This window comes from Limulus polyphemus, unplaced genomic scaffold, assembly GCF_000517525.1.
Source record: "Limulus polyphemus unplaced genomic scaffold, Limulus_polyphemus-2.1.2 Scaffold1812, whole genome shotgun sequence".
Lineage (NCBI taxonomy): Eukaryota > Metazoa > Arthropoda > Merostomata > Xiphosura > Limulidae > Limulus > Limulus polyphemus.
In genome coordinates this window covers 118789-130580 of record NW_013667422.1, presented here as the reverse complement: position 1 = coordinate 130580, position 11792 = coordinate 118789, and the positions used below count along the sequence as shown (strand labels likewise).

Genomic DNA, 11792 nt, shown 5'->3' with positions numbered 1-11792 from the left:
ATATACACACACACACACAGTTGACTGACCAAAAATCATAAATTACTATATCAATACCACAGAATTCCACTATCCTTTATCAAGCTTAGTAACTAAGCTGTATTTAGGTTTTTAAAAAATGTGAAATTTCAAGCAGACGAAAGACATAACCTACCACCTTGAAATCTTGGTTTGAAAGAAAGAGATGATGTCCAAACATATTAAAATGGCTGAGAAAGCCAATAGGGGACATTCTGAGCTTTTAATTGGTTATTCATAGAAGTGTATATATAGGAGAGTTTCCAAAAATGGAAAGAGATGAGCAGGGTGCCGCTGTGTTTGATTCATTACCTGGGCAATATCTTAGCAAATAGAAAAGATAAAACCTTCTTATTTTATATTCTAGCTTGTCAACATTGGTAATATGAATTCCTAATTCATATGAAACTATAGACTCAGTATTTTGACATCACAAACATCTAATTTGAAGCAATGCTACATTCAACATACCACATGACACACACAAAAATCAATGTTTATATCTATTTTTTAATATTTGCTTTTAAGATAAGAAATTGAGTAATACATAGTACTAAAATTTGAATTATGATCTACAGTTTGATACCAAAGATATTGACATAAATTCATGAAATAGTAGTTCAGTAAAATTTTTATTGCGAGTCAACAAACACGATGACATGACCTTTCACCCGTGACCCGTCTGGAAAGGGTTAATACACATATTTCATTCAATTATACAGCATTTTCTATTGTTATAACCATACAGCTTAGAATTTTTCAAATGATCTAAAAGGTAGATGTTTTATGCTTTGTAATATTTCATCATCTACACATTGAGCTTTGTATGCAACCCTATCAGTATTTGATTTTGCTATGTTATAGAGTTATAGTAACTCTGAAAAAAAAAATTCAGAAGTTAGACAATGTCTGAATTGTATAAAAATACACAATGTTTATTAAAAAATATTTTATCTTATGTATAATAGAATATGATTTTTAGTTACTTCATACATGAGGTGCATAAAGTGTGATAAATAATTCCAGACTGAGTTTCCACATTACTTTTGAACTTACCTGACAAAACCCAGCTGACCAATTTCAATACCAACTAGCTTCTGCTTCATCAAAGATTCCAAACTATTCTGAGAGGCAATTTGGAACTGCACTTTATGGTTTACATCACAGCCAGATGAAGAAGAACACTGGAGAATTGTATATAATATTCATTAGATGTAAATATTACATATAAGCAACATATATATCATTTTAATAATAAATTAAAAATGATGCACTTGTTCTGAAATTACAATTAATGTCATAAATGTATAGCATCAAAGTAAGTAAGCAAAGTAAGTTCCTTTAATTCTCAAACAACCAAAACCTAATTTGGTCAACTGGATTAAATTCATGAAATCCTAATTTGAACTAAATAAAAATTGTTAAAGAATGTAAAAAAGTGTGGAAACCTGACTTGTTCTTTACCAATATCAGAAAACTGTTTACGTCAATATATGAAGAAACAATGAATTGAAAAAAACGAATCATGAGGGGAGGTATGACCATGCTCAAAAACAAGTGTGAAAACACACCACACGCATGCATATCAAATAACATGCAAAGTTTATTCTGCAAATTGACGGAAACTGAGGAAAATAAAATACCTTTGTGGGCATTGTATGACATGAAAGAAAAGCCACTTCTGAAAAAACTGCAAGCACCCAGGCTATGTTTGTCACATTTGTAAAGAAACACAACTTTTGTGCTCTTGTCTCTAAACTGTTGAGGTCAACAAACTTCAGCTCACAGCATCTGTCTATCCAGTTACATAATGTTTTTTCCTGTATTAAAGCTTTCATGTCTTGAACATTCAGAATACTATCATTCTCTCTGGTTAATGAGTATTCTGAAAAAAAAATAAAAAAATACTATTTCAACTTTTATTCAATAGTAAAAGAAAGATTCAGTTCTTTCACTAATTAGAAGCTATTAGAATTCTACTTGGTATCCATAAAAAGGGTTTTATTTGCATGAAAAAATTCTTAGTTACACAAAAGACTTCAGTGTATAGTGCACAAAACTGAGAGATAATTGAAACTTGCGATAAGTCAACTATGATATGGCATCCCTCGCATGGTTGATGAGATCGAAGTCTGTAGAACATGTATGCTCCATCACATGGTCAATTTCTCTTTCAAGGAGCATGACAACCAGCTTAGCAGATATTATCTATTATGCGGAACTCAGAGCCAATTTCACCAGCACACGGAAGCAAGGAACTGAAAAATGTGACCATATAATGCATAATATTAATTGTGCTATCCCACAGGATGTAGATGTTGGTTTGTCTACCAATGTTTATTCCTACCAATATCATATTTTCACCACCTTCATATGCATAATGTTGGTAATGATTTCAGGTTCTCTCCAAATAATTATATGCCTGTTATCAGGCCTCAGGATGAAGTAACACTCATCTTTAAAAACAACAGTTCCAAATGTCGTTATGTACTGGATATGTTTTTGGCATTCATTACAGGTGAGGTGTTTTGTGTCTTTCAGTGAGTAGTATGTTGCCAATCACATGCACTGTGATGGTTTTCAGTTGCAACTACCAATATTTGATTCAGTCTTAGAACAGGTACCCTACAATTCTAATGAACCAAAATCAAGTAATAGTCATATGCTTGTATTGTGGGTGATAGTCTCTACATCCAAGCAACTGTATTATTGAAAACAGTTACACAATCCACTAATAATAACTTAAAATATATGAAGGCAATCTAAAACAGCATGTTGTGATTGACTTGCTTCCTATGGTTTAAACATGAGTAAAATTACAAATGTCTTCTTTGATGTTTACGTATAGTTATTGAACAAGTTATAGCACTTTAAGTTTTGTACAGTACAGGTTGAATGGCTAATCATTCCCATTTCATCTCGTGTGACTGATCATCAGACGTCTGATACGTTTAACAATTAACTGAGGGAGATGGCTGACACTATTTTCTAATGGTGGTTCTATCTTGTCATAACCATAGCTATAATATTACAAATTCTAATTATTTTGTAACTAGGAGAGACCCATAAAATATTTGTGGTCAAATTAGTATCTTTATTGCAACAGTACTTTTTTAAATACAGGATTTCTAGAATAATACAAGATAATTCTAATTACAGACACAAAACCTACAAGTCCACTTGTCTTAGGCCTAACATTAGTTACGCCATTATTATGTACAGCCTATTATCAATAAAGAGGTATATTAACACTGTAACTTGTGTATGTTTTTTGCTTTAGTTTGGTCAGAGCTGTACTTTACTGTATTTAATGCTATCAATAAATAAATGTATAATGTTATTCTACAACCTAACATAACACTTTTTAAAAACTTTGATAATCTTTTGATATACTGTTGTACAAAATGTTTACTGAAATATATTTACATCCACCTTTTGTTTACATCCATCGAAATGAAATGTGTGCTCATGTTCATTTTCAGGACAGACAAAAACAGTATGTTATTATAATAGACTGTTCTGTTCAATGCATATTCTAGTAGAAAGTCATAATTAGTAAAATAACATGTTTTTAAAAATTTTCCATTTAACTCTCTGTACATGGGGTCAGTTATTTTGACTTTTTAGCCACTATGTAACCATAAAACTATAGATACTATAAGTTTTAATGTAGTAAGTGTATCTTCACAAAATTTGGCAAGCATTTAGTACACATTATAAATCTTATGCGTATAAAAAAATCAGGTTTTTAAATTTTCTTTTACTAAATATTTCTCTGTGAATCTATGAAGTCCTATTCTGACTAGTCTGAGTGTAAAGTGTTTTCCATGTTAAGACTACAAGTACTTTTTTTTCATTTTACAGTTTTCAAATTTCACTCAAATAACCTACAGAATCTTCAAAGTGAATATCAAAAGTTTCTTTTTTCAGTAAAACTTTATATTTTTTGTTATTTTCTCTACCCTAACACTTGGTTGACTTGGCCAACCTCGTAACCACCACAAAAAAATAAATAAATAAATAAATCTAAATTACTTTATTTCTTCCTAGAAATACTATAGATTTTAAGTTAAGAGAAAATTACATTTACCTATCCTACATGATGTTGGAAAAACATGTAGGTTCAAGAAACCTTAATATAAAGTGATAAAAACCCTGTAACCCAAGCATTTTCAAAAGGTGGACCTTTCTTCTTCAGGGGCAAACTGGAAAGTATTTATCCTAAATGCTTGTAACAGTTTATATCTGTTTTTATATTGTTTTATTGTCTTTAAACCATGCCTAATCATTAAACATGCATAACAAAGCTATAAACATCTGGCAAATATCTAAGTTATGCTAAAACAAAGTATTGAACTACATAAAACACATGCAGTTCACGTGCATATCTTGCTAAGAAATTTTTATATTTAATTTTGTTTTCTTTTAGGTTTTTTTTATCTAGCCTAATATGTTTGTAGTTTTTACATTATAATTACTTCTGTAACAATGAATAAAAATTATGGTCAAGGTGAACTCAGCAATAGCAACTTTCCATCGGCAAGTCATATAATTCAAAGGCATTCATTAGAATGAGCTAGCTTATTACATAATTCTCTTTTTACTCATTATAAATAATGTATTAACAAATGTCAAAAAGAATTTTTGAAAGACAGTATGTGATAAGTGAGCGTGGCATGTGGGTTTGACTTTCTAGTTTGTATCTCTGTAAATCAAGGTGATTGGAGACAATAAAATTATATTGTGTCTTAGCAATACCTATAAGTTTGTAATTTGCATTAAAACTCAGAAGCTCAAACAGGGGTGCAAAAGGATATCTAAATTTAGCAATTCAGAGTGAGAAAGTGTCATGAGATATACAGAAGTAAAGATTGAGAACTTACTTATAGTTCAAATTTTCCAACACTGAAAATTTATTTCCGTTAGATACTCACCTCCTCTCACATAATAGCTTTTTTTAACTCTATATGCACAATTTTTATTCACCACTAGCCTTGATGCTCCCACCTACCCTTATGCAATTTCCCATGGTATAGATGCATTGTAACATGCAAATGAGCATGCAACAATTCTCCACCAATTGGAGTGTGACAGACCCTCCTAGCACAGCTAACTCACTCTATACTGTAGAGCCCTATCATCACTTTGATATTAGATACAAAAGATGCACCAGAAGTTGGGAAGAAAGGTGAGAAATGTGAGAGGAGGTACATTTTAATACCTAGACTCCCATGCTGAAATGGTGAAGGGACTGATGCAAAAGTTTACAAGATGAGCATTCTTTGAAAGGCACCCATGAAGTGTGATACCCTACTGTATAGGTTCACACCTTTAGGAGACCACATCTCAACTGTACTAAGTATACTCTTCACCCATTGTAAAGATATGTTTTGATCAATTGGGCAGAAAAGATGCATGTACAATCTGTAATTGGATGGGTCACATGGTGCAGAATGACTATGCATGTTAGACCGTAATCAGTTGGTCAACTCCAGTCCAAAACCAGGTGGCATCAGGTCTTCTGGTACGCAGTAAGAGAGAGGTCCCAAATGTCTTCATCTCAATACCAGGAAGCAGAAGGGAAAAACAACTTCTGGTCCAACAACCCAGGCAGAAAACATGTATGCATACCCAGTACACAACTAGCACCAGGCTTCTCAGGAACCCAACATTCAGGCAACTATAGGATGGGGGCATGCAAATGTGGTGGTTCAACTCTAGTCCAAAACCAGGAAGCAACAGGAATTTGTTGTCCAGTTCAAAGTAGGAGGAGGGCCCCTACCAACTACAGGTGTGCAGACTTGGCTGGTCCTGCACCAATTCAACACCAGAATGCTTGTAAGCCGACATCCATGCAGCAGTAAGATGGGGGAAAGCCAGCCTCCATGGTCCACCACCCCAGCAGCTTGGAACTGGTAAGTGGCAAGAACTTCTGTACTCCATTGGGAGAGGAAGGAGAACATTGGTGGGGAATCTAGAAGAATGCAACACCATAAGACAGTGCAACGGGTGATCACAGAACCCTCTTTTGAAAAGCAGGCCAGTCCCATGTATTCAACTAGGACCAGAGGAATGGGTGGCATTCCTGACACTGCTTTACTCCCAATAGTCCATGAGTTGGTACAGTCTGGTGCAGGCATTATTTATGAAGCAAGATACCATGAGGCAACCTCCAGTGGTCTTGTGGAACACCCCATCTCTTCAGTGACTGTTATAGACCTGTACAGCTGTGTGGTGTGCAAGTGCGTTTACATTTAAGGAAAGGAGAAAGAGCCACTGGAAAGGGAAGAAATAAAAGTAAAGTAAGAACTTACCATTCAAAGTCGAAATGATGTATGTAGTATGGCAACAGGCAGTAAGTGATAGCCAAATGATGCAAATAGTGGTCCACATGCCAGTCTGCACAATCTCTTTTAATGGATGATGGAAGAGAGTAGTCAGGAAAAAGATGAAACGATGTATCTGGTGGAAGGAATCTTGGAAAATGCAATGAGAGTCCTCCGATAATGACACATAAGTAAGACAAATAAGCTAGCAAATCAAACTAGTAAGTGTGATAGGAGAAAGATAATGGATAGAAGAAGTATTCCATTTATAAAAAGATGGGAACTGGATCTACGGAAGGAAGTAGTGCTGGCAACATAACAATGCAGAGTATATACTGGACAAAAGACAATCAAGATTGGAATAGTAATACAAATGAGAGGGGAGGGACTCTTGGGGAAAAAATTACAATCCAGATAAAGGAGAACATAGATATGGTGATAGAGGGTATGAGAGACACTGATAGCAGCAAAGATATCTAACATAGCATGCAAAGAGGAAGGGTAAGGGCACAAAGGATCACATTGATATTTCAATCAGGTAGGGAAATCAGACAGGGCAGAAAAATCAGGTGAAAGAAGTGAAACAGGTGAGGGAGATACAAAAGGTATTATACAAGACTGCCCTATACCCAGCAATGGAGAAAGAGCCAAGTATAGAAATCAGAAAAGTGGGAAACACTAGGTTTGGAAGGTGAGATACCACATTGCAATGATCAACTCCAGAAATGTGCCATTTCCACTGGTAAATACTTAAAATAAAAGGGTAGACCAGGTGAGAAAGAAGAGAGGCTACCCATATAGAGAGCCTGAACTGCCTCACAAGGGACTGGACAAAATCTACATGAAGCCAGAGTGTGGTAACAGCAGGTTGAAATATGGTAGAAGAGATCTGGAGAGTGGAAGAGGTATGGGAGGGGAAGATTGAAAGAGATTCAGAATCAGAAACCATGGTTGGGCAGGCTAGAAAGAGGCAATTAGAAGGACTCAAAATGAAGTAGCTTTGATAAGAGACAAAACATGAGAAAGAAGACGGATAGGAGGATAAGCATAAAGGTAAAAATTGGTCTAATCCTGACTGGAGACCAAAAGAGGGACAGTTTGATATTGAGATTGGTGGCAAATGCATCCAGAAGAAAAGTACCAAACAGGGAGTATAACCATCAAAAGACTTGAGGAGCAAAAGACCATTTCATCAGTAGAATCTTGTCAGGATGAGATAACTGATCCACTAAAAGATTAAGAGCACCCAGGATATGACAAACAAGATGACAAACTTGTTGAGACTGGACTCAGAAAAGGAGATCCAATGTTTGAAAGCAAAGCAAATGGGAACAGGTGCCCCCTTGCTGATTGAGTTACAGACAATGGTCAAATTGTTGGAATAAATCATGACCAAATGGCCCAATACTAAATGTAGGAAATGATCCAAAGCCCAACGAACTGCAAGAAGTTCCAAAAGGTTGATGTGAAGTGAAGATTCAACCACTGTCCAACAACCAGAGATCTCCAAAGAATCCAGATACGCTCCCCACCCTGTAAGAGAAGCATCTGTAAAGCAAGATGTGGAGAAGGCAGAGGAATGGCAGCCGAGGTGTCTCTGTTGAGCCACCAGGCAAAGTCAACTTGTAGGGAAAGAGGGAAGAGGATATTAGATTCCAATGGGTCCCAAACAAGATTTCATTGATCGTGCAACACCCATTTAGAAACACGTGTGCCTGACCCCAGGGTATGAGGTTTCCATGGAAGCCCAGGTCCCCAAAAGAAAGAGAACCTCACAGACAGATAGAAAAGGAAAGGACTTGGCTTTAGAAACCAAGAGCTCCATTGACTTCAAACAATGAGGAGAAGGCTGGGTCCCACTGACATAGGTGTTGAAAAACACCCCCATATGCATAAGTTACTGCATAGGGGTGAGATAGGTCTTCTCCAGTTTAATATGCCACCCCACACAAGCTGCATTCTGTAGAAGCAAGTGGGTATGACTGTGAGAGGCTTGTTGGGATAGAGCTAAAAGGAACAAGTCATCCATACAATGATGAAACTGCCAACCCAAGTATGAAAATGGTGTAAAAAAGCTCTGCCGACACGACAGAAGATGTATGGTTCCTATACCAGACAAAAAGGTAAAGTGTGGAACTGAAACATTCAACCTCCATGAACAAATCAACAGTAACACCCGGATACTGGAGAGATGGGATATGAAGATAAGTATCTGTGACGGCAATCTTGGTCATCCAAAGATCTGAAGTGAATGACCAACAAAGGATGAGAAAAGTCTTCATGGTGAACCATGGGAAGACAATGAAGCAATTGAGGTTGGAGAGATCAATGACAAGACACCAATCCCTGGTTTGCTTCAAAACCACAAAAAAACTGAAGATATAAACCCCAGAGAAGTGTGTTTGTAAGAGTCCTTGTGTGAGAGATTGTGAATTGCCTTTGAAAGATGCTGGCATGAAATGGGATCCCAAGTAAGGAGAGAAGGAAATGGGTTATGAAGATAAGGGGGCAAAAAAATAAAAGGAATAGTCCTTCTGTTAGAACTTGAAGAACACAGGGGTATGTGGTGAACAGGTGAACAAAACTGGCTTACCACAATCCCACAGTGCCAAAACCTATGGGATAATCACAGACACTCAACTCGAGACTCCAAAGTATCAGGAAGATCCTCAAAAATAGACTGTCATAAGAAAGAGACCACATGGAAGTCATGATGTAGATAGGAAGCAGGTAGTCACACATGAGATAAAAGGGCATTCCTGCCAAGGAGGTCCCAACAAAGGAGCCACGTATGAAGAGATAAGGCTGAAGAAGATAAATGCAGCAACATGAGGAAGAAAAGGGTATGTTTATCCTCCAAAAACCCATCAGGGGAACAGTGGATAGCCTTGGAAATGAAGTGGATGGATGAGATAATGAAGGTTTGTAGTGAGGGTGGGATGAAGACAGGAAAACTGAGCCGGGGAAAACCTTAGTGTTGTCTCAGTATCAGAACCCTATGCTTGAATCAGAGATTCCAAGGTCTGAGAATCTAAAAATGGAAACTCAGACCTATGATAAGCCAAGGCAAAGGAATCAGACAAACATAGGAGCCAAGAAATGCTGGCACCCAAACATAATTATTGGAATATCATGGGGGGGGGGGGCAAATAGTTCAATGATGGTGTAGAATCATATCCCAAAAAAGCTGATGAAGGTTGAGGGAAATCTAGAGGGGTAGCACAGAATGGTGCAGCAAAGGCTGAAGATGGGAAAAGGCTGTCCAAATCCTCTCCATTACGACTCGATGTACATGGAAACAAGAGATCAAACCAAAGTTACGGATGTGTAGCAAACCGCAAGTTAATTTCCAACTCAAGATGCAGCACGACCAAAACCTCCTCCATCGAAAGTGTGGAGCCCAATGCCACAGAAGTAATAAGTGGTGATGAATCAGTAGTACCTAGATCCATAACAGAAGTCACTATAGTAACATTAAAGTGATAATTCAGTGTGCAGAAATGAAAAACTAAAATATTCCACAAATACTAAGTGAGCAGCAAATAAATGACAACAAACTAAGAGTTCTCAAAATACATTAGAATTAAGTAAAAAGAGTACACAAAAATTGTAAGTACACAGCAAAATTGAGCACAACTGCACACTGGAATGCCAAATCACGGGAGTCGGCTGCACTAAGAGGGTGTGTTGTACTCCTATTGGTGGAAGGTTGTTGTATGCTCATTTGAATGCTACAGTGCAGCTGTACCACAAGAAATTACGTGAGGATAGGTGGGAGCATCAAGGCTAGTGGTGAGTGGAAATTGCACATATAGAGGGCAGCACAAATCAGAAAAAGCTATTATGTAAGTGGAGGTAAGGTATTGTATTATTCATGTTGACAAATGGATACTAAGGTAGCAGTGAAACTATGAATGATATGTCAGGATCTTTTCATTCTCAACGTTTCAACTACAAGTCTTCTTCGGGAGATTATGACACCATAGTGCCTTACAAGGGTATTTATACAGGTTTTCTCGAATTAAGTTCCTGGTAACTTCTTCTGAAGATGAATTTAATCACAAGAAGTTATTACTGGGAAATTGGCTACACTCAGTTATGTTGTTCTCAATATGCTTGTTGACTGAGGGGTCTAAAACACAATATCTTAGCATTGTAAAGATGATATTTGGTGTGTACATCACACCTTCTGGAAAAAAGCACTGCTTATGTCAAATGTGACAGGATGCTTGTTTAAAAAAACTGCTGTCTTGTTGATAAAGATTCATATTTTTGAGAAGAATTTCTTAGTATTTGTATTAACTATCAAAATGATGCACCTGGTATTTGGAAAATAAAAATTCTGAATCAAATTGCATGAAACTTAGTACAAAATTCCCAAATACTATAAGATATCTGTGCTAATAAAAAAATTTGGCTTAGTATTTTTATCAACTTTTAGTTTCTGAACTTTATGAAAGCTTATTGTAAAAACACTGCTTTTATAAAAAGTAATGAAAATATTTCCTTTATTTTCTTAGACTTCCTATTTTTAATGTTATTAGCTTAAACATTGTAAATGTATCCATAAAATGTTTAGTTTTTTCAATAAATCTACAAATTTTCTGTCTGTTTTTATTCTAATTACACAATATGATTTATGGAAATTTACATATAATTACTGAAATACACAATGAAAAACAACTGCAAACAAATATTAGAGAAATGTTTAAAATCAAAGTTTTTTAATATTGATTAAAAAATTCCATTGTATACATTCATTCTGCTAGTTTTGTTTCATACCGTTTTCTTTTTTTTTTACCCCCTGAAACAATTATGTAACCAAATAAAAATAACTTCCACAAGCTCAATAATGACTTACCAAACAACACTGTAAAACCCTTTAGGCACATGTATTAGCAAGATATTTATGTCATTTTGAAGCATAGCATTACCCACTTGTCAAGACCTTCAAGGTAATATACAAGTGGTTTCACACAAGAATGTTGTGGTTAAAGTTATACCATTTTTAGAAGTTTAGAAGACACAACAATTTTTTCTTCCTAGATAGTTTATGGGTAAGCACTACTACAAAGGAAAAGAAATAGAGACAGAAAATAAATAATATTCATGTCAATTGCCTAAAGATACTATAAAACAAAAGTTTAAACATTTCTTGAATTTATGAAGTTAATTAGATAACTACTGTGTAACATTTTCATACATTTTCATACAATTTCTACATCATTTTATAACAACAAAGTTATTAATGTACAGTACTGTGCAAAAGGGTTAGGGCAAGAGAATATTTTGTCATTCTTTCTATTTTATGGGGCTAATTCTTCCATGCTATTACAGAATGTAAATTGCAACACTATGTTAATGCTTCATTGATCCCTGTTGACAATTGAATGAGCCAGGGTGTGAATACTTGTCATTCTTTAGAATTCCCATATAATTGTACCAAGG

At 35.7% G+C, this 11792-nt stretch overlaps 1 protein-coding gene across 1 annotated transcript in view; it reads right to left on the bottom strand.

Annotated features, from left to right (window-relative positions):
* LOC106465015 (zinc finger FYVE domain-containing protein 26-like) overlaps positions 1 to 11792 on the bottom strand; it is a 158721-nt gene that overhangs the window by 77679 nt on the left and 69250 nt on the right. The window contains exons 15-16 of the mRNA XM_022392838.1: positions 1662 to 1903; positions 1075 to 1202 (exon numbers count right to left, since the gene is read on the bottom strand). Of these exons, the coding sequence (XP_022248546.1) occupies positions 1075 to 1202; positions 1662 to 1903 (370 nt within the window). The remainder of the gene's footprint in view (positions 1 to 1074; positions 1203 to 1661; positions 1904 to 11792) is intronic.